The sequence below is a fragment of the Silurus aristotelis genome (assembly GCF_946808225.1).
Source record: "Silurus aristotelis genome assembly, chromosome: 5".
NCBI lineage: Eukaryota > Metazoa > Chordata > Actinopteri > Siluriformes > Siluridae > Silurus > Silurus aristotelis.
Window position 1 is genome coordinate 29,962,157 of NC_139578.1, and position 22,279 is coordinate 29,984,435.

Below are 22,279 nucleotides of genomic sequence, written 5' to 3' on the forward strand. Positions count from 1 at the left end.
CAGGTTTGAGAACCGAGTGCAGTTTCTCAAGAATCCCCCCCACCCTTTCTCTCTCTCACGGTTGCCATGGTAATGAGATAATATTTGCTGTTCCTTCCACCTGTTAGTGGTTTTAGTGTTTGGGTTGTTTGGTGGTGCGTCAATACGATGTATACTGTAGCTGTAGAAGATTATAGACAAACGATACCGAGTGTGTTCGCGGGATCTGAATAAGGGTCCTGAGATGAGAGACACGACTGTGTTTATAATCACAGCAGCAGGTGAGATCAGATAGATGGATGGATGGATGGATAGATATTTTATTATTCTCAATGGGAAATGTACAATATGAGACACTAAGACGATCTCGAGTCTGTTCTGGTGAAGTTTATGATGAGATGTTTATGGTGTGTATGTAGGTGGTAGATCAGAAGGTCGAGTTCAATACGAGCTCAAATAGAGTGGGGACTTGAACAAGACCCCTAACTGTCTGGAGTCGTTTTCTTATTAATGAGATAATTGTAAGTAAAAAGATAGATAGATAGATAGATAGATAGATAGATAGATAGATAGATAGATAGACTGTCTGACTGATGGATAGATGGATAGATAGATAGATAGATAGATAGATAGATAGATAGATAGATAGATAGATAGATAGACTGTCTGACCAACAGATGGATGGATGGATAGACAGACAGACAGACAGACAGACAGACAGACAGACTGTCTGACTGATAGATAGATAGATAGATAGATAGATAGATAGATAGATAGATAGATAGATAGATATTGTCTGACTGAGATAGATAAAGAGAAAGATAGACAGAATGTCTGACTAACAGAGATAGACACAGACAGACTGTCTGTCTGACTAGATGATAGATAGACTGACAGACAGACTGTCTGTCTAACGGATGGATAGATGGATAGATGGATGGATAGATAGAAATCGATCTACATATCAAATATCGGTCCCAAATTATTGATCGCCTTTTAAATAATAAAAGTCTTGCATATCTAATAATAATAAAGAAATAAGTGGGTGAAATACGTTAAAAGCGATGAAGTGTGATATAAATGCTTCAACTATCCGATGCACGCTTTTAAAAATTGTTGCATCACATTGTTAAGGTTATATGTATATATATATTTACATTTCCTTTGATCAACAGCTCCTGAAGTGTTTTATCACATTTGTGCCACAATAATCAGTCAGCGATTACGATTTGTACCAATTTACAATGATAACATGAGTTTATCCATTTTACTTCACGTGTTGTGGAATGGCATTGAAACAGCTTTCTTTTGCGTTTTTAGCGATAAACAGCATGTGAACGTAGCTGTCCTTGTTTTCTGGGTGTGTGAGGGAGAGTGCTGATCTTCTGCGGATCTGTCTGGTCTGTGAGCTGGACCCTCACTTCACCACAGGCGGAAATATACAACAGAAAGAAACCTGGCTCAATAGCGAGACTGAAAACATGAATAAGAAGTCAGCGCTGGTTAAATAAACGAGATCTAAAGCTCACGGCACGTAACCATGTCCCCGAAAGCAAACCATTTATCTTCTCCTCGGTTTTTCATTTATGACTAGTCAGAAGGTCATGTTGTGTATTTTCATACACCTTTTCCCCTGTGCTGATTTCCCACATCCTACCGTGCCCCGTGTCTCAGTCCATTACTGTCCATTTCTATCGCTCATTTGTTGCTCCTGGATATTTCCATTTCACATCACTGATTCAGTTTTATATTACCGAGATTACATGTTAATGAAAGGCTGATCGAGGGAGGTTTATGGCTAAGGAGAACATGACGAGGGTCAGTCATTAGCAGACACGTGTTCGGGCGGCATGGACTTCACGCCCGTCTTGCGCAACGGCCCGGTTGTGGAAAAGCAGGACTGGTGGAATGTAGATAATGTTTCTGTTAGGGATTTAGCCTTGTGTGTGTTTGTGTGAGAAGGAGAGTCTTTTCTTGTGTTCTGCATGAGGAGGGAATGTGTTTAGCTTGAGATCTTTGGAACTTAGAGGAACCCAATCAACACTTGTGCAGGGAGGATCCTTCTGTGTTATGGAGGATTATTGACATGAGGGTTAGCTGGTCTAAAACTATTTTGGTGGTGGTACGGGACAAAATGATCTCCAAGGTTTTCCAGCAGAACACCACCAGAGCATCATACCGCCAGTTTGCCCGTTTTCCACCTTCCAATGCTCTATGGTCCGGGTTTGATGCCCATTCTAGCTTCGGGTGGTGTACGCGGGTCAACATTGGCACTCCAATGCACCATGTGTTCCGACTCCTTATGTGCCTCGGACCAGACAGGCTAGACTTCACTCTGACCCAGACGTCTAGACACCACGGTTTTACCCCTTTCCCATTTTCCTGTTCCCAACACATCACCTTCGAAAGATAGGAAATTAGATGTTGAGTGTTATTGGTTCTCATTCATTTATTCACGTCAGCGTTCTCGATTCTAAGTTTGCGTTTAATTCGTTAATTACAGATAAACGATTGGTGATTGGACAAATGCATCACGTGCTGAACGCTGAGTTGAGCTTTTAAATGAGTGTGTCCGAGTAATGAGAGTTTTATAGACGTTATGATCCGTTTACAGGGATCCTGTTTATCATGGCCACTGCTCAGAGCAGAAACATCTCGACCTGCAGAATCAGCCGCAGACCTCATCGGAGGTCTCGAATCAGCAGGACAAGTCCGAGGAGAACGGAGGAAGTGACAAGGTAACACCCCCCATAAACGATAGTTAGACTTTAGAGAATTTGTCATTGTAGTGATACAACAAAATTAGTTTGGAAGCTCTCAGAGACCAGCAGCAATAAAAAAAATCAGTATATACAAAGATAATTACAATGAAATATACACATTGTTCCGATAGTAAACGATCCATACCGATAGTTTTTCCGGGTTGCGTTATATAATACGAGCGTGGCCTCCTTTTGTCTTTCTTTTTTTTCTCTTTTTTTTTCTCTTTTCTTTTTTGGAGGCATATGTTTTTTTTTTATTTACAGTGTTACTTTTTGTTTCAGTTTAAATCCATGTCTTTTTGTTTTCCCTCAATATTTATTTATATAATTAATATATTCATATTTCATTAAACACATTTTTATGATTTAGTACTATTTTTTATTTTTTATTAAAAAGTACTATTCTACATGGATTTTGTTTAGTCCAGTGTCCATTTGAAATAAAACTGATCAATCAGTTATCTGCAAAATCCACTATCGGACTCCCTCTAGTATCTGTATCTGTATACTAGGCTTATTCTGGTTGTATATGTTGGTACTGGAGGCTCACGGTGCTCAACACTTGTCATAATCTTGTGAAATGTGTATATGTATGGCTATTGAAGCCGGTAGAGATCTGAGCTTTGTGTCACAGGCCCTTTCATTGTTACGCCTTAAAGGCATTGCACATTGTCTTTTTGTCCTTCGTTCAATAACAGGGACTCAGGTAACGTCACCCAGGTGGAGCAGCAGGTGTGGCGGGTAAACGAGCTCATTCCCGAGAGACTTCCACAGAGTTCTTGTCATCTGTGTCTAGCACTGCATGCCGCACGACTCATTTGTGAAGGCTGTAAATAATCTCCTAACAATAACGAGCTACGAGCTACGAGAGGTGGTTTGTAATGATGTAGCACAGCTCTGTGTGGTGATGAGATACAAGTAGAACCTGTGTATGCACATGTGGTGTGATGTGTAAAACAGTGAAAAGTATTTTTGCAAATGGACAATGGAAATGTCTTTTGCATGTCTTGATATTATATACAGTATACCCTTATGATACATGGAGTTCCTGAGTTCCCTGATCTCCAGGTGACACTGGAGACATCCCACTTCACACTAACAAATAGATTCGCGACAGAGCCTCTATACTACATATACAACGTCCGTGTAAGTTGTAGGATCATTGTGCGATTGTGTCTTGAACAGGATCTGCTTCAGGATCGTCCTGACGTTGCCGGCGTAGAACAGGAAACGCGGATCGACGCGACAGATGCACTACAGACTCAGGAAACCACACAGCCAGACGATGTTGTTAAGGTACTTCAGTGCCCAGTTTCATCTTTACAGCCTCTTTAGAATTTCTGTTCAGAAAAGCCTGCGGTGCATATGGTCATACTGGGTTCTATGGTAGGGTGGTGTGGTAGTGGTTCTTTGGGTTCTGGGTGAGATTATCTTTGGGTTGTGTATTAGGGTTCGATAGCAGGTTTCTATAGGTTCTGTATGAGGGATCTATGGCAGGGTTCTATGGGGTCTGTATGATGGATCTATGGCAGGGTTCTATGGGGTCTGTATGATGGATCTATGGCAGGGTGCTATGGCTTCTGTATGATGGATCTATAGCAGGGTTCTATGAGGTCTGTATGAGGGATCTATTGCAGGGTTCTATGGGGTCTGTATGAGGGATCTATGGCAGGTTTCTATGGGGTCTGTATGAGGGATCTATGGCAGGGTTTTATGGCTTCTGTATGAGGGATCTATGGCAGGGTTCTATGAGGTCTGTATGAGGGATCTATGGCAGGGTTCTATGGTGTCTGTATGAGGGATCTATGGCAGGTTTCTATGGGGTCTGTATGAGGGATCTATGGCAGGGTTCTATGGGGTCTGTATGAGGGATCTATGGCAGGGTTCTATGGGGTCTGTATGAGGGATCTATGGCAGGGTTCTATGGGGTCTGTATGAGGGATCTATTGCAGGGTTCTTTGGGTTCTGTATGATGGATCTATGGAAGGGTTCTTTGAGTTTTGTATGATGTATCTAAGGCTGGGTTCTGTATGAGGGCTTTATGGCAGGGTTCTGTGGCTTCTGTATGAGGGCTCTATGGCAGGGTTCTATGGGTTCTGTATGAGGGATCTATGGCAGGGTTCTTCAGGTTCTGTATGATGGATCTATGGAAGGGTTCTTTGAGTTCTGTATGATGGATCTAAGGCTGGGTTCTGTATGAGGGCTTTATGGCAGGTTTCTGTGGCTTCTGTATGAGGGCTCTATGGCAGGTGTCTGTGGCTTCTGTATGAGGCTCTATGGCAGGGTTCTATGGGTTCTGTATAAGGGGCTTTATGGCAGGTTTCTGTGGCTTCTGTATGAGGGCTCTATGGCAAAGGTTCTATGGGTTCTGCATGAAGGATCTATGGCAGGGTTCTATGGGTTCTGTATAATGGATCTATGGCAGGGTTCTATAGGTTCTGTATGATGGATCTATGGCAGGGTTCTATGGGTTCTGTGAGAGGGATTTATTTAAGGGTTTGGCATGAGGGATCTATGACAGGCTAGTGTGTTCTGTAACAGGGTTCTATGTGTGTTGGAAGAGGGATTTATATAAAGGATTCTATAGCAGTGTTTTTTGGTAGGTTCCTTTAAGTACTGTATAAGAGCTTAGCATGAGGGTTCTGTATGAGGAGGTTTGTATGGCAGTGTACTGTGTGAGGGTTCTGATGGAGGAAGTCGCAGTTTGAGCTTGAGTTGGCATGAGTGTAGCACCAGATTGCTGGAGAACAGCAGCAGGGACCATTTTCTCCTGCAGCTTTTCTGCATCTATTTCTATCATTTATTGGCTGCTCTTCCACTGCGTATCTTTTATCCTCCGTCTTCCATTTTTTTTTTTTATAAAAAATACCTCATGCTAATACGTCGTGTGTAAGTTCTTATATAAATAATAAAAAAATGATATATATTTACATGTGGGTGCAGAATGTCTGTGTATAATTATAACATACTTATGGCTGATTACTGATTTTCTCTCCTTTTTCTTCTTTGTGTTTGTTTAATATTTAATGTGCTGTAGTTCGCCTGGAGCCTCACTTATAAGTGTACAAACCGTCACTGACATCTGATACATCTGACAAATAAAACTTGAAACTTGCAATCAGACTGACTGACTGTTCATCCTGCATTGCGTTAATACATAATTTCAGGAATCTCAGACGGACGAAGCCGCGGCAGACCCGGTGACACTCGAGACTTCCGTCCCCCCCGAGGATGACGCTGGCTCTCAGAAACCAGACCTCTCCTCTCTTCCTTCTCCTCCCGTCACTGAAAGCGATGCTGTTTACATCTCTGAGGTCCTGTCCTCCACTGCTACCGTCTCACCTGGACCAAGCGCACACAGGTCAGAGGCTCCAAACCACCGGGTTTAACTTGATCACGGAGTTCAAGAATCCGATTCTTTTAATTACAATCAGTACCGTAGCATCCGTAGTTATCCAGTAAACCCTGTGTGACTACACACACCTTCACACACAGCACAGGAGCTGAAATAGCAGTAATGATGGCATGCTGAGATGAGAAACCCTGGTTTCTCTGGTGCTTTGGGTTCTGAGGGAAGGTGCAGCCTATGGTCAGCTCGTGCAGCTCGTATCAGCTCTTGGGTGTTTTTGCCTAAGCACCATACGCATTTGTTTTGAGGGCGTGTCCTCGGGTTGGGCGTATTTGTTTAGAATTTAAATCCAGACCATTGTTTCAGATGCAAAAAAAAAAACAATAAAAAAAAACAGTCCTACTCAGTTGTTTACTTAGTTTAGTCTGGGATCCTTTACGCATATTTACACAGAAAACAGCAAATCGTGCATCAGACTTCTTAAATAGCTCTGTGACCTGATTCAGTGTTCCTTCATGTTCAGTGGTGCTTCTTTCTTTTGCAGTGATGACTCCGGCTCTTCCTCTCCTCTCAGTCCCGTCAGTCCCGTCTCCCCCACCGCTGCCTGTGAGGCAGAGGAAAACCCTACATACCTTTCAGACATCGGTAGGTAAGTAAGATAACGTTCTCCCTGATCTGAATCGCAGCAGGAAAACTCCAGAATTGACTTGGCAGCAGCACCGTGGGGTTTGCAGGTTTAGGCTTATTCAGGTCTCGTGAAAACGCACCGAACCGCACAGATCGTCTGTGATTGGTTGAGCAGTCATGACAAGTGGGCTTCTTATTGTATTACACAATATATCCTCAGTGTTTAATCCTCACACTGGGTGTTGTAAATCAATTCATTTGGTAGACGCCCCTACCCAGAGCGACTAACAACCAGGGTCTCCCCAGGGTCTTAAAGTCTACAATTTAGTTCTTCATTTTCCAATCTCAATGTCACGCTGCCTCTAACGTGCACTGAAATGCTTCTGCAGCAGTATAGAATGGTTTTTTATATTTGTTTTATTGGTGGTTGTAGTTTTCTTCTTTCGCTGGTCCAAATATAATTCACTGTATTACAACTACAAATGAGACCACCATGCAACAGCTAATCAGCTTTCAGTTATTGGGGTGAATCTCTCGGATTGTACCACAGACGTAAAACGGATTTGTTTTCTCAGCTGTGGGAAGCGGAGGTTTAGCGATACTCGGCTTAAAACAAAAAGAATTTAGGACTCGCTTAAAGCGAGTTTGCTACCAACATATTTGCGTGTGTTTTTGATGTTGTGAAATAGTTCTTAAATTTCATTCTTGATGGTCTTAAAAAGCTTTGAATTTGTCCTGCAGAAACCCTGTACAACCGAACGGTTAAGGGCCCTACTCAGGGGCCCAGTAGTGGTAGCTTTCTCATGCTGGGATTTGTCAATGCCTTAACCACCTTCCACCTCCTACTGGTGAAATGAAGTGAGATTCGTTTACGACAACTCCGTTTTGGAAATAAAAATGTGTAGAATTTATATTGCAGTACAATTGAATAGAAATGAGTAAAATTAAAAGTAATAGTAGAATGTTTATAACAATAAAATAATAAAAATAGAAATGAAATATGCTATCTATCTAAAATATATATACGGTGTGTAACGGTACACCTTTAACAAATGTCTTCATCCCCGCCATCCTTTATTTAGTCTCTCCCTCGATATGCGGAATTGTTCGGATTTTCTCCTTTTGAAGAGAAATTCTTAAAGCAAACACTAAACAATCCGTTTTACGAGACTGTCAAGTGTCATTTGAAGTGTGTGTGTGCGCGCATTCACAGGTTGGGGGTTCAATTCCCAGTATCACCAGCATGCTAGTGTTGGGGCCCTTGAGCGAGGCCCTTAAGCCTTTGTGCTCCAGGGGGTTCTGTATCATGGTTGCCTCTGCGCTCTGACCCCAGCTTCCTAACATTACTGGGATATGCGATAAAAGAAGATCACTGTGCTGTAAAAAAGCAGCTTGAATTGTTTTGATTTGCATTTCATGGCAACCACACAAACTAAAGCCTCTTGTGAGAGGTTTATAAATTGTATTAGATTTTTAATATAATTTTTTTTTTTATTGGTACATTATAATGATTTCCGTGTTCTAATTTCTCACCCCATGTGTTATTACAGTCTTCCCATGGTTTTGGAGAACGGCAGCACTGCTGGAACTGGAAAGAGCACTAAGCCGAGTTTAGGTCGGACGAATCAGGGAACCAACGCCTCCAGCATCCTGAAAGAAAAGGTACGTGTTACAGAGAACCAGAAGTCGGTTTGGGGCTCTATTTGAAAATCCCATTCCACATTTACTCCTCATTTCTCTGTTCTAATCAGAGCCACTCTTTGGAGAAAATGTTCCACTAGATTTGGTGGAGATTTGGGTTCCTCCAGAAATAAGGGTGGTAGTACAGCCAAGTACTGATGTACAGTAGGTGAGCTGAGGAGACCTGGGGGTGTGTTCACATTCACCCCAACAGGGTTGGAGCTTTATAGCACTAAATCTTCCACACCTTCCAACCCATGGAGAGCAGATCTTCATAGCTTTGTCATGGAACAGGTTTAGGTCTCCTAGTTCAAGTGAAGAGCAAATTCGCTTCTACTGCATATAAAGACGTCCATTACAAACGTTTGTGGAAACAATTTATAGGTGGAAAAGTGAAGTGTCCCAATATACTATAAGATCATCTCAGTGTGCTTTTTGTGTGATTCTGTTTATTTGATCTGTAAAGATTTGATCTCAGAGGTTGATTTATTTTGATTGGATTCGGTTGTAACTGATAAAGAAACAAAGCAGTAGCTTCTCATGTTGGTCCTGTGATTTTCTCCATCGTGTCTATTGCCATGTGGAACAGATCGTTCCCGTCACCCCGGGAAGAGACCCGGCTCCTCCTCCTCCTCCTCCTGACCCAGAAGACATCCTTACTTTTGACGAATGGACAAAGAGCATGATGGAGGAGGAGAATGAAAAAAGTAAGACTCCGCATTTTGCTCAGCATTGAGCATCGCCGATCACATGATCCTGTCCCCCTTTTACATGATCCTGTTTTCCTCCCCGACTCCCACCAGGTCAAACCACACACACGTCCTACAACGGGGGCTCGGGTGGGGTTAAGAAGGTGCAGAAAACCACAAACTACGCCTCTGTGGAATGCGGCGCCAAGATCCTGGCTTCTAATCCCGAAGCAAAGGTACTTGAACCTGATTTTTTTTATTTTTTTTTTATGTTTAGACATTCTTCTGAATGTCTACGATTCGAAGGTTATTATGATACATATTTATTTGTCACATGTACATGATTGGGGGATGAGCACAGGGTCAGCTATGATGCATCACCACTGGAGCACAGAGGGTTGAGGGCCTTACTCAAGGGCCCAATATTAGCAGCTTGATGGTGCTGGGGCTCGAACTCTCGACCTTTCGAACAGTAATTCAGAGCCGTAAACGCTGAGCGAGCACTTTCCCAGTGCATGCGCCGAATGTTGAAACCCGGTTCTCCAAATACTTTTAGTTCGGTTCAGTTTAATTCAGTTTAAATGGTTCAATACTACAGTTTTAACGAATGTCAGAACATTACTAGAGAAACCGCATGCTGTTATAGGAATCGACTAATAGATGGAGGCGGATTAATTATGAAGATGATGATGATGATGATGATTATTATTATTATTATTGAAATAATAAACGAGATTCTCAGAACAAAATTCTATCAGCAGCTGCCAAGAAGTGATTCATGCATTTGTACATTTAAATCCTTTTAATTATTTTATTTTATTTTATTTTTTTTTTTTTAATACAAAAGAACTCTTTCTGTCTATCAGTATAAACCAGTGGTTTGCTTTGAGCTGGAACTCATGTCCTGCTGGTGCGGTTCTAGAAATTGAATTTCGTATCAATCATAATTAAGTATTTAGCAGCAATGTGGTATAAAATGTAAAAAATTATAATAATAAACCTTCAATAACCTTCACTCCATGTTTCTGTAAAGGGGGCAGTAACCGTGCAAAAGTATTTGGACACTACTAGGTTTCTTGTTTCAGCAATGATCCAACATAATCATTTCTCAGTCTATTTTCATAAAAAACAGTCAGAAAATAAAAGTGCAGTATTTTAAAAAGAATAAAATCAGATAAATGCAGATTTAATTGGCTAAAAGTGAAGGATTTATTGCAGATTTGGCCATAATTTTCCTATGAAGGGGCCAGAAATCAAACTCGATCGAGGGCCGTGGGTCAAAAAGAAATGTTACCTGGTGTGATGAAACTTCTCAGCATGTTTACTGTGTGTGTAAATGACATGTTTGTCTTTTTTTCTTTTTTAGAGCACTTCTGCAATCCTGATGGAGAATGTAGATGTTTACATGCTGAATCCTTGCAGCAATAAGATCTGGTAAGTCAAACCCAATGTTCACTGTATATACAGTGTGAGTATTAGGACCAGATTCTTCTGATCATTGAAGCTCCCAGAAGCACCTTTTCACGTGCTTAATTACAGGAATCTCTTTCCTATTCTAAAGAGCATGTAATTAGATATAATACAGATTAGAGCTGCAACTAACCATCATTTTAATAATCCATCAATCAGACGAATAAAAAAATACAATTGTTATTAATTACTTTTACTTGCTATTAGTTTTCACAGAGTTTCACTTTTTCCACATTTTATGTTACAGCTTTACTCCAAAATAGATTAAATTCATTATTTTCCTCAAAATTCCACAAACAAAACCCCATAATGACAATGTGAAAGAAGTTTGTTTGAAATAAAAATCATGTACATAAATATTTAGTCTTTGCTCAACACTTTGGCACCAATAACAGCCTCAAGTCTTTTTGAGTTTGATGCTACAAGCTCTACACACCTATTTTTGGGCAGTTTCTCCCATTCTTCTACGCAGAACCTCTCAAGCTTCAGCAGGTTGGATGAGGAGCGTCAGTGCACAGCCGTTTTTCAGATCTCTCCAGAGATGTTTACTCAGACTCAAGTCTGGGCTCTGGCTGGGCCACGCGAGGACATTCACAGAGTCGTCCTGTAGACACTCCGTTGTTATCTTGGCTGTGTGTTTAGGGTCGTTGTCCTGTTGAAAGATGAAACGTCGCCCCAGTCTGAGGTCCAGAGCGCTCTGAAGCAGGTTTTTATCAAGGATGTTTCTGTACATTGCTGCATTCATCTTTCTCTCGATCCTGATCAGTCTCCCATTTACTGCTGCTGAAAAACATCCCCACAGTATGATGATGCCACCACCATGCTTCACTGTAGGGATGATATTGGTCAGGTGATGAGGGTTTCCTCCAGACATGACGCTTGGCATTCAGGCCAAAGATAACCATTTCTCATGGTTCCTTATGGCCACTTTACCATACAGGTCTGATTTGGTGGAGTGCTGCAGAGATATTTGTTCTTCTGGAAGGTTCTTCTCTCTCCACAGAGAAACACTGGAGGTCCTTCAGAGTCACTATCAGGTTCTTACTCATCTCCCTGACTAAGGCTCTTCTCCCCAGATCGCTCAGTTTGGCCGGGCAGCTCCGCTCTAGGAAGAGTCCTGGTGGTTCCAAACTTCTTCCGTTTACAGATGATTGAGGCCACTGTGCTCATTGGGACCTTCAATGCTGCAGATGTTTTTCTCCTTCCCCAGACCTGTGCCTCGATACAATCCTGTCTCTGAGGTCTACAAACAATTCTTGGGACTTCATGGCCTGGTTTGTGCTCTGACATGCACTGTAACTGTGGGACCTTCTAGAGACAGATGTGTGTCTTTCCAAATCTTCTCCAATCAGCTGAAATACAGAGGTGGACTCCAATCCAGTTGTAGAAACATCTCAGAGATGATCAGTGGAAACAGGATGCACCTGAGCTCAATTTTGAGTGTCTGTAAAAAAAAAAAAAAAATGTATGTACAAGATTTTATACAAACTTCTTTCACATGGTGATTATCAGGTTTTGGTTGTAAAATTTTATGGAAAATAATGAATTGAATTCATTTAGGAATGAAACTGCAACATAACAAAATGTGGGAAAAAAGTGAAGCGATGTGAAAACTTTCCAGATGCAGCGTAAAATTCAGGGTGTTTATGTATAAAAGTGTACTTTAAAACTGCAAAAGCCACATAGTGAGTTTAATTTAGACATTTTAAAGCTTATAGTAGCTGTTTATTGAGGACTGCATGTGGGATTTCTCCTTTTACACATTTTTTCCACAAGCTGCTGCGTATCTCTTACCGTCACGCTGAACCGTAACTTCAGGTTACAATTAATCCATAACTGCATCCGCCGACAACGAATTTCATCATCGATTAGTTCCTGCAGCCTTAAAACAGATCTAATAGAGTTTAAAGACAAACACTCAGCATGCACTGACGTAACCCCCATTCTGATATTTCTTCCTGTTTTCTTTTTCTCCTCCATTATGCTCTTTCTCACCCAACAATCATCTCCACCTTATCTTCAAGTTCACCCATTCTGTTCCTGTGTGTGCACCTCTAGGTTTGTCATTGAGTTGTGTCAACCCATTCAGCTCAAGCAGCTGGACATCGCCAACTTCGAGCTCTTCTCCTCCACCCCCAAAGACTTTCTGGTCTCAATCAGTGACAGGTCAGATCATGAGAGTGTGTGAGTGTGTGTGTGAGTGTGTGTGTGAGTGTGTGTGTGAGTGTGTGTGTGAGTGTGTGTGTGAGTGTGTGTGTGAGTGTGTGTGTGAGTGTGTGTGTGAGTGTGTGTGAGTGTGTGTGAGTGTGTGTGAGTGTGTGTGAGTGTGTGTGAGTGTGTGTGAGTGTGTGTGAGTGTGTGTGTGAGAGTGTGTGTGTGAGAGTGTGTGTGTGAGAGTGTGTGTGTGAGAGTGTGTGTGTGAGAGTGTGTGTGTGAGAGTGTGTGTTTCTTTGTTTTGTCTTGTTTTTTTTTTACCTGCAAGGCAGTTTGGGGTACGATGTCGTGTTCTTTGACGTATTCTGACATAAGTCATTATTAATTTTCTATATTGTCACTTGTAATCATCATCATCCTACTGGGAATAGAATTGAAATGCATTCGATAGAGTGGGAAAAAATTACACTACTGCAGTAGTTATTGAAATTGATGTCTTTCAGTTCATTAGAGTATTTGATTTTTTCATATTTCCACCATTAATATGCATTAGGTATTTGATTTTGATTGGTCAGAAGGTGTTGATTGATCTAGTGGGAGTTTCTTTGCGAAATGTAAACATTTACATTTACGCCATTCGGCAGATGCTTGCATAAAGATCAGTGGTGGTGGGATTTGAACTCACAACCTTCTGATTTGAAGTCCACTCGAGTTTTTGCTGTGGGATCTTATTCTATTGGAGAGAATGGTGAGGATTAGTTTTGTTCAGAATTGGTAGAATTGCTAAAAAAAAAACCCTATAGGCAGGTGAGCTTCCTGACATTCGCACGACTAGTGAAAATGCGACGTCTTCCTGTGTCACGTAAACAAAAAAACCCCACTGGACTCTCACCCTGTTGATGATGAGGCTGATTGGACTGGTAATGGTGCTGCTGCCAATTCAGGGATTTCTTAATATCAAGGCATTGAAATTCAATGTCCAGCTGCCCAGGATACAGTGCGTCATTTAGATGTTTTAATGCGTAATTGTATCACCACCATGGTTCAGTTTGTTATTAATCCACAGCGTTGTGCTTTTGGCTCTCGCTGATCAGCCACACCGGTCCATTTATTACACATTAACATTATACGCATACAGCTGCACTTTAATTGCCTTTTCGTCTTGGGTACAAATGTACATTCTGGTTTGTCCACAGATATCCAACTAACAAATGGACCAAGCTTGGGACCTTTCATGCTCGGGAGGAGCGCACAGTCCAGAGTTTTCCCCTAGATGAGCATTTATATGCCAAATACGTCAAGGTATGTGAGCAGGGTGTACAAGCTAAATGCCAAACAACCAGATAGGGATCAGGTCAAATCCCATTAACCCCATATGTCCCTGATTCGTCTCTCACTTTATTTCTCGTCAGTCTGTCCGTCTTTATTTACGTTTCTTTGTTTTCCAAAGAACCAGTTCAAATTTCAGAATGAATTACAACCAAACCGTTTTTCTCAACTGTTTCTGTCTCTGTAATTCTGTTTTCTCTCCTGCATCAGATGTTCACCAAGTACATAAAGGTTAGCTCCTCTTTATTACTCCCATGTGTCTGAATGAATGGTGCTCACTTACCACCACTGCTACAACTCGATCAGTCACAGTGGAACCTCAGTGGATTATCGATCGCACCAAACCGATCGCACAGAACTTTCTAGAATCGGGTTGTGTGCAGAATTTATTTTCCACGCGAGGTCCTCAAGCTGTGCAGCTCGTTTTTTTTTTTTGGTGCTGGTCAATAAATCAAAAAGAAGGTTGACAACTCGTGGCGATAGGAATCCAAACAAGACTCGTGTTGTAGTTTGAATAAAGGAACAATAAGCATCCACTGTCCTGGCAAACAACTCAATCTGTCAATGCACAAACTCAACAGTGCCATCTGCTGGTGAATTTGATTCAAAGCTACATTAGAAACCCTGTATTTGTGGGGGGTGTTTTTCTTTATGCTCAAAGCTCGGTGAAAGTGTGTGCGCTCTCTTCGAATAACAGCAACTAACAAACCTGTCTGCAACTTTTGCTCTCACCCGCTTTGTGTTATGAGATTCACATATAAACCTGGTCAACTTTCTGTACTAAATAGTAAATGGTATGGTTTTTGATTGTGTTTGATTGGTCAGCATTCTAACAATCTTGTCAACAGAGTGTCTGAAGATTAATTTTTTTCATTATTTTAATTACATAATATTGTATATTATGGGGTCGTAAAACAAGTCGATTTTTGGTCCTTTATGGTGCTAAAATGCTGCTTTTTGTTGTTACATCATGTCAACTGCAGGTGGAGCTGTTGTCACACTTTGGCTCTGAGCACTTCTGTCCTCTCAGCCTGCTCAGGTAAAATTGGATTTAATGTAAATGTACAACATGCATAGAAACTAGAGGTGTAATGTTACACAAAAGTCACGCTTCGGTTTGAACCTCGGTTTTTAAGTGACGGTTAAATTCGGTCCACTTTCGGTACAGTTGGTGGAGGAAGAAATGCAAAACATATAATCGCCAGTTTATTATTGTTAACATTTCTGAACTTTTTCTTGACTTTTTAAAATCAATTTCAAATAAAACGCCTGTTTGGTTAAATAATGATAATTAAATAAATATAAACAATAAAATATATAAAAGTAAAATAGAATAAATCAAATGACTGCTATAAAACTTTTTATTATATTAATTGAATTGAGTAATTGATCAAATTGACAAATTAAATAAATGGAAAAGTTTAATTATATATATATATATATATATATATATATATATATATATATATATATATATATATATATATATATATATATATATATTTTTTTTGTATTTTTTTTTTGCAGATGTTACATTTAATTAATTTTCTAAAGATAATTTCTACTTAAGTGCTCTACTTATTTCAGCATGCAGTTATCCCCGTTTACTGCAATAGTTACGTGAACCGAATGAATGAAAATGAATTTCCTCGATAAATGGTCCCCACCCCAAACATTTTTTTTTACATTTTATTTAAGCCATAAATCACAGACTTTAATAGGCATGTAGGTGAAGGGAACAGAGGTGATGAAGAGGTGATGGTAGGTATGGTTTTAAGAAGAGGAATGTGGAAGGGCAGATGGTGGTAGATTTTGCTAAAAGGATGGAAATGGCAGTGGTGAACACTTATTTTAAGAAGAAGGAGGATCATAGGGTGACGTATAAGAGTGGAGGAAGGTGCACACAGGTGGAATATGTGCTATGCAGGAGATGCAACCTAAAGGAGATTGGAGACTGTAAGGTGTTGGCGGGGGACAGTGTAGCTAGACAGCATCGGATGGTGGTCTGTAGGATGGTTTTGGAGGCGAAAAAGAAGAGGAGGAGAGAGAAGGTTGGATGATGTGGAGTTGGTGAAGCAGGATGTAGATAGGATTAGTGAGGAGGAAGTGAGAGCAGCGATTAAGAGGATGAAGAGTGGAAAATCGGTTGGACCAGATGACATACCGGTAGAAGCGTGGAGATGTTTAGGAGAGATGGCAGTGGAGTTTTTGACCAGATTGTTTAAGAGGATTTTGGAAGGTGAGAAGATGCCTGAGGAATGGAGAAGTGTGCTGGTACCGATCTTTAAGCATAAAGGAGACCTGCAGTAACTACAGGGGAATTAAGTTGATCAGTCACACCATGAAGTTATGGGAAAGAGTAGTGGAAGCCAGGCTGAGAGAAGAGGTGACCATCTGTGAGCAACAGTATGGTTTCATGCTGAGGAAGAGCACCACAGATGCCTTATTTGCTTTGAGAATGTTGATGGAGAAGTATAGAGGAGGACAGAAGGAATTGCATTGTGTATTTGTGGATTTAGAGAAGGCGTAGGGAGGAGTTGTGGTATTGTATCAGGAAGTCAGGTGTGTCAGAGAAGTATGTGAGGGTGGTGCAGGACATGTATGAGGACAGTGTGACGGCAGTGAAGTGTGCAGTAGGTACGACAGACTGGTTCAGGGTGAAGGTTGGACTGCATCAAGGATCGGCCCTGAGCCCTTTCCTGTTTGCAGTGGTGATGGACAGGTTGACGGACGAGGTCAGACAGGAGTCTCCCTGGACTATGATGTTTGTGGATGATATTGTGATTTGTTGTGAGAGTAGGGAGCAGGTTGAGAAGAGCCTGGAGAGGTGGAGATATGCGCTGGAGAGAAGGGGAATGAAAGTCAGTAGGAGTAAGACAGAGTACATGTGTGTGAATGAGAGGGAGGGCAGTGGAGTGGTGCGGTTGCAGGGAGAAGAGGTGGAGAAGGTGGAGGAGTTCAGGTACCTGGGGTCAACAGTGCAAAGTAATGGAGAGTGTGTTAGAGAAGTGAAGAAAAGAGTGCAGGCAGGGTGGAGTGGGTGGAGAAGAGTGACAGGAGTGATTTGTGATAGTAGGGTATCTGCAAGAATGAAAGGGAAAGTTTATAGGACTGTGGTGAGACCTGCGATGTTGTATGGACTAGAGACAGTGGCATTGAGTAAAAGACAGGAGGTGGTGCTGGAGGTAGCGGAGCTGAAGATGTTGAGGTTTTCGTTGGGAGTGACGACGATGGATAAGATTAGAAATAAGTTTATTAGAGGGACAGCGCATGTAGGATGTTTTGGTGACAAGGTGAGGGAGGCGAGATTGAGATGGTTTGGACATGTGCAGAGGAGGGACATGAATTATATTGGTAGGAGAATGCTGAGGATGGAGCCACCAGGAAGGAGGAAAAGAGGAAGGCCAAGGAGGAGGTTCATGGATGTGGTGAGGGAACACATGCAGGTAGTTGGTGTAAAAGAGGCAGATGTAGAGGACAGTTTGGTATGGAGACGGATGATCCGCTGTGGCGACAGCCGAAAGAAGAAGAAGAAGAAGAATTTAAGCTATAAATCATCCTTCCACATCTAAACACACACACACACACACACACACACACACACACACACACACACACACACACACACACACACACACACACACACACACAATATTTTCAAGAATATAGCAAGATGAATTTTTTGTAAATTCCTAGAAATATCACATTTATAGTGAGTACTGTAGTATAATATAGCATAGCATAGTTTCTCTGCATGTTTGTTGGTTGAAGTGTCCTATAACGTCTAAAAAGGGGCGGGGCTAAGATACACATTATTGCATTCTTTATTTTAATTGGCTAAATCTGGTAACGCGAAATTAGAACCGTCGATGAATCTCCCTCAATATGCAGAATTTTCACCTTTTAAGATAAATTCTTAAGGCTGAACATAAAACGCTAAAGAAAACATTGTCGTTGGCGTAGGCAGGAAGTGGTGGGATTTCACGCAAAACAAAATCTTTATTTCTTTAATACAAATCGTATTTCCAGTATGGAGTGAGTAGCTACAGACTGATTCAAGTTTCTTTTTTATACCTCTCGCATTGTTGTGTATGTTTTCCACTTCAATAAAAATAATAATAATAAAGAAAAGTGACACTGCGTTCATAGTTCGAGGCGGAGACTAAACAAACTTGCAGTTCTCCATTAATACGTTTGTGAGGGAACTCTGATTTGAACTATGTCCCTCTAACGAAAATGTTCAGTATGAATTTGTGTACCGTTACACCCCTAATAAACACTTTGTGGACACCTGACATTTCCAGCCATATGTGGTTCTTCCCCAAACTGTTACCCTGAACCCAGAGGCGCACACGTGTATCGGACGTCTTTGGATGCCGTGGCATGGAATGTTCCCTTCACTTGATCTACGAGACTTAAACTCGTTCCAGCATGACGATGTCCCTGTACACAAAGACAGCTACATGAAGATCTGCTTTTTATTTAATGAAGTGGAAGATCTCCTGCTATAAAGGGCCCTATTGAACACCTGTGAATGCTGACTGCACCCCAGGCCTCCTCAACTCTCCTGCATCAGTACCTGACTTTACTAACACTCTTGTCACTGAATGAGGGCAAATCTCCACAAAATGTACTGTAACTTTATCCTAGAAGAGTGGAGCTTATTATAATAGCAGATAAGAACTAAATGTGGAATGAGATGTTTAAAATTAAAAAGCACATGTTCAGGTGTCCACAAACTTATCTATATACTATACATTATATAAACCCTTAAAGTGTGTGTCTGTAACCATTTTGTGTGTTAAGGGTTTTTGGCACAAGCATGATGGAGGAGTACGAGCTAAATTTGGAGCCATCTGAGACAGTCAACTTCCAGGATGAGGACGATGGTGAGAATTTCAAATAGCTGAATCGTTCTGTCTAGAATTTTTATTTCCACCGCTCTTTTATAGTAATACAATCCTGTTCATTCTTTTTTAAAACCTGTAGATTATCCTCCCGGATATGTTCCATCAGATGAAAAGTCTTCAAAGAATCTGATCGGGTCTGCCAAAGGTGAGCCTGGAAGTAGTATTTGGGAGAGTGTATACCATTGAAGGCATCTTGACATGATTGCTGTATCTATTAAGCCCTAAACTGATGTATATATTTTTTAATACAGATGCTATTCTTAATATGGTGAACAACATTGCTGTTAATGTGTTGGGTACAAATGCAGAAGATGGAGCTCAGAGTGGAGGTAATTCTATACATGCACAATCCTTAAGCTACAAATGAACAATTATGTCCACTAGGGGGTGGTAAATCTTTCTGCTGAGGTTTGGTGTGACTGTAAATAAAAAATAATGGAAGCGTATGTGCACTGAAATTTATAGTGTAGTAGATACTATCGTTTACTATAACTGTAAGTTTGTCCTTAATGAGCGAGACAGTGGTGATTGTGATGAGGAAAAACTACCTGAGATGTCCTAAGGGACCAGACTCGAAAGGGAACCCAGCACCAGATTTCCATTCATTACAGTTCCCTCCTTGTTTAAGTGTACAGTTCAAGGATAGACGCATAAATGCAGGACTGTTTATGCAAACCGTGGTTCTGAGCACATTGTAGCAGACTGTTATTAATTACAGTCCAAATCTATCCTTAAAGTCGTTGAGTTGCTCAGTGAAGTCGAATGAAGTGTGGCTCTACTTGGTTGGAAAAACGCTGCAATATCCAGCCCTATGCATATAAAGTTTAAAACTTTAAATTAGAGGATGACTGATTTTTTTTTCATTTATTTTTTTACCGATATCTAGGTTGGATCGTCCTTGCCAATTAATCAACCGATGTTTTTTTACAATGGATACTGGATTAAAAAAACAAACATAACACTCCATTTAAAATAGTTCTGCACTTTATTACAAACAAAAAAGTACTAAATCATTCAAATGTTATGTAATAAATATAATTATATTAATTAATTAATTAATATCATTACATAATGAATAAATTATAAATATAACATTGCGTGCTCCGTGCAGCACGCAATCTCACCTCAAAAAAAAACAGCATGCAGCATCAGTGATTTGCCTCTAGAGGCCACTCTCGTACCGACAGCGGACCGGAAGCCGGAAAAACTTAAGGTAGTCCCCGACTTATGATGGAAATGCGTTACAATAATGGAAATGCGAACCATTGTAACTTGAGGACTACCAGTATTGGTATAGTTTTTGCAGATAGATCCAGCAATTGACTACTGATCGTCAAAACTGATTAATCAATCGACATCGAATTTGAATTTACAACTCGCACAATGAACAATTTGAGAAGAAATTGAAATAAGTTTACACTGTGTTCAACAGGCAATTCTTTCTCCTTGCATTTAAATTTGACCGAGACATCAGGAACTCCATCCAAGTCTGCGTAAGTTGTTTAATTTGCAACTGATCTTAATAATACTTGTTCTTGAGACTTGTGTCTTGGTTAAACTCTCCCTTTATTTTTTTCTTTCCTTTTATATAATTCAGCATGGAGACTGTGGCAGTGGACCAGCTTGAGTCAATAAAGGTCATCGAAACCGTCTCAATGACTGATGGTGAACACGGGGGTCCGACAGTTCCTTTACTTTCCCCCTCGCTCTCGGAGACCACAGTGACGCTGACTCCAGAGCCTGTCCAGACAGCACTCACCAAAGAGGATCAGATTGTTACTTTGCTACCTGAAGATGAGTCAGATGATCAAGACAAGTCCTCCAGGTCTACACTACAGAAAGCAGAGCAGGAGAGTGTGAAGACTCCCCAGGATCAGCAGTGTACAAGATTGAAGCCGAAAAAGGAGGGACATGTTTCTGATTTCAGTTCTTGTGTTATTTCCATCAAAGAGTACCTCCTGCAGAGGTGTTTTCCCATTCCACTTGAGCCTACGAAATCTCGAGAATCACATTCTCAAACCAACACCTTCCACAAAACAGAGAGCTCAGTCCTGGTTATGATCTCATCATCCCAAACACAGGTGCTCCCCACCTGGAGCACGATGGAGACAAGATCTTCGGCGGAAGCTTTCGTTGTGGTTGTTCCACCTTTTCCTGAGAGTGATCATGCAACCAAAGCTGGATCTCTGGATCTTGCACCAAGTCTTACCTCAGCAGTGGTGACACTAACCTCCCTCGACACCCTCACCTTCAGAGCTACTCATGTTGTGGATTTTCTGGACCCGTTAGCTGTTGAGAGTTCTGATTCGAAGCTCAATGACAAAATCACATGCAATCCAGTGGAGGACAAAAACACTCCTGTTCTGAAACCAACATCCACTCCAGTTTTAACCACCAAAACTGAAGAGGTGGATCATGTCCTGATGTCTGGCTCTGCACTTGAAATGTCTACCACTGAAAAGAACACATTGACCTCTAGTTTGATTATCAGCACCATGGATCAGGCAACATCAACCCCTCAATCAAGCTCCACAGATCAAACCTTTGTCCAACCAACCGTAACCAAGAGTGAAACTCCGGCTACAACAATGATCACTGCCTCAGGAACAGAGCCTGTGGAAGTGGTTTCAGGTGTAGCAAAACCTAAAGGTGACGAGCTAGTAGATGAGGTTGCTCTTGTAGGCCAAAACATTCAATCAGTAACCTCAATGAACGGCCAATCAGTGCAGCCATCTTCATCCGACTTCTATGCTGAGATCCCCGGCTCCACTGAAGCACCGATCCATGGCTCCAACCAGAAGGAGTCAGTCTTCATGAGGCTAAACAACCGGATCAAAGCCCTGGAGGTGAACATGTCACTCAGTGGGCGTTACCTGGAACAGCTCAGTCAAAGGTGAGTACAGTTTTCAGTTGTTGTTTGGTATTTTTCAACCCCGGCTCAATCGCTATTATGACGTACTGAAAAAGAACGATATTCCAAATACAGAGGACAGCAGGCGCTCATCTTCTATTTTATTTGATTTTAGACCCTCTTTCTTTTCACAGATATCGAAAGCAGATGGAGGAGATGCAAAGGGCTTTCAATAAAACCATCATCAAACTCCAGCACACCTCGCAGATGGCTGAAGAGCAGGTCAGCACGATTAATAACCATGGGGTACTTAACATAATCCCCGGGTCCTTAGATAACAGAGTGAGGATCTGGCAGAGTGACCTTCTGGCTCCTAGCACTGCATGTGCTAAGGATGACACGGACACATTTCATCTTTAAAATCTCACAAAAGTGTGTGGCATAGCCCAACCAGCTGCTGTACAAATATCCTGAACAGA

At 41.3% G+C, this 22,279-nt stretch overlaps 1 protein-coding gene across 6 annotated transcripts in view; it reads left to right on the forward strand.

Moving 5' to 3' along the window:
• LOC310726761 (SUN domain-containing ossification factor-like) overlaps nucleotides 1-22,279 on the forward strand; it is a 31,929-nt gene that overhangs the window by 1,158 nt on the left and 8,492 nt on the right. For 2 of the 6 annotated variants that reach the window (XM_083542612.1, XM_083542614.1), the window contains exons 2-19: nucleotides 2,594-2,717; nucleotides 3,927-4,037; nucleotides 5,909-6,102; nucleotides 6,635-6,739; nucleotides 8,268-8,379; nucleotides 8,987-9,104; nucleotides 9,201-9,322; nucleotides 10,453-10,520; nucleotides 12,615-12,722; nucleotides 13,907-14,012; nucleotides 14,250-14,270; nucleotides 15,023-15,078; nucleotides 18,846-18,928; nucleotides 19,029-19,094; nucleotides 19,201-19,278; nucleotides 20,382-20,442; nucleotides 20,547-21,842; nucleotides 21,995-22,082. In XM_083542612.1, the coding sequence (XP_083398738.1) occupies nucleotides 2,594-2,717; nucleotides 3,927-4,037; nucleotides 5,909-6,102; nucleotides 6,635-6,739; nucleotides 8,268-8,379; nucleotides 8,987-9,104; nucleotides 9,201-9,322; nucleotides 10,453-10,520; nucleotides 12,615-12,722; nucleotides 13,907-14,012; nucleotides 14,250-14,270; nucleotides 15,023-15,078; nucleotides 18,846-18,928; nucleotides 19,029-19,094; nucleotides 19,201-19,278; nucleotides 20,382-20,442; nucleotides 20,547-21,842; nucleotides 21,995-22,082 (2,917 nt within the window). The remainder of the gene's footprint in view (nucleotides 1-2,593; nucleotides 2,718-3,926; nucleotides 4,038-5,908; nucleotides 6,103-6,634; nucleotides 6,740-8,267; nucleotides 8,380-8,986; nucleotides 9,105-9,200; nucleotides 9,323-10,452; nucleotides 10,521-12,614; nucleotides 12,723-13,906; nucleotides 14,013-14,249; nucleotides 14,271-15,022; nucleotides 15,079-18,845; nucleotides 18,929-19,028; nucleotides 19,095-19,200; nucleotides 19,279-20,381; nucleotides 20,443-20,546; nucleotides 21,843-21,994; nucleotides 22,083-22,279) is intronic. The other 4 variants (XM_083542613.1, XM_083542615.1, XM_083542617.1 and 1 more) reach the window with 3 other exon arrangements.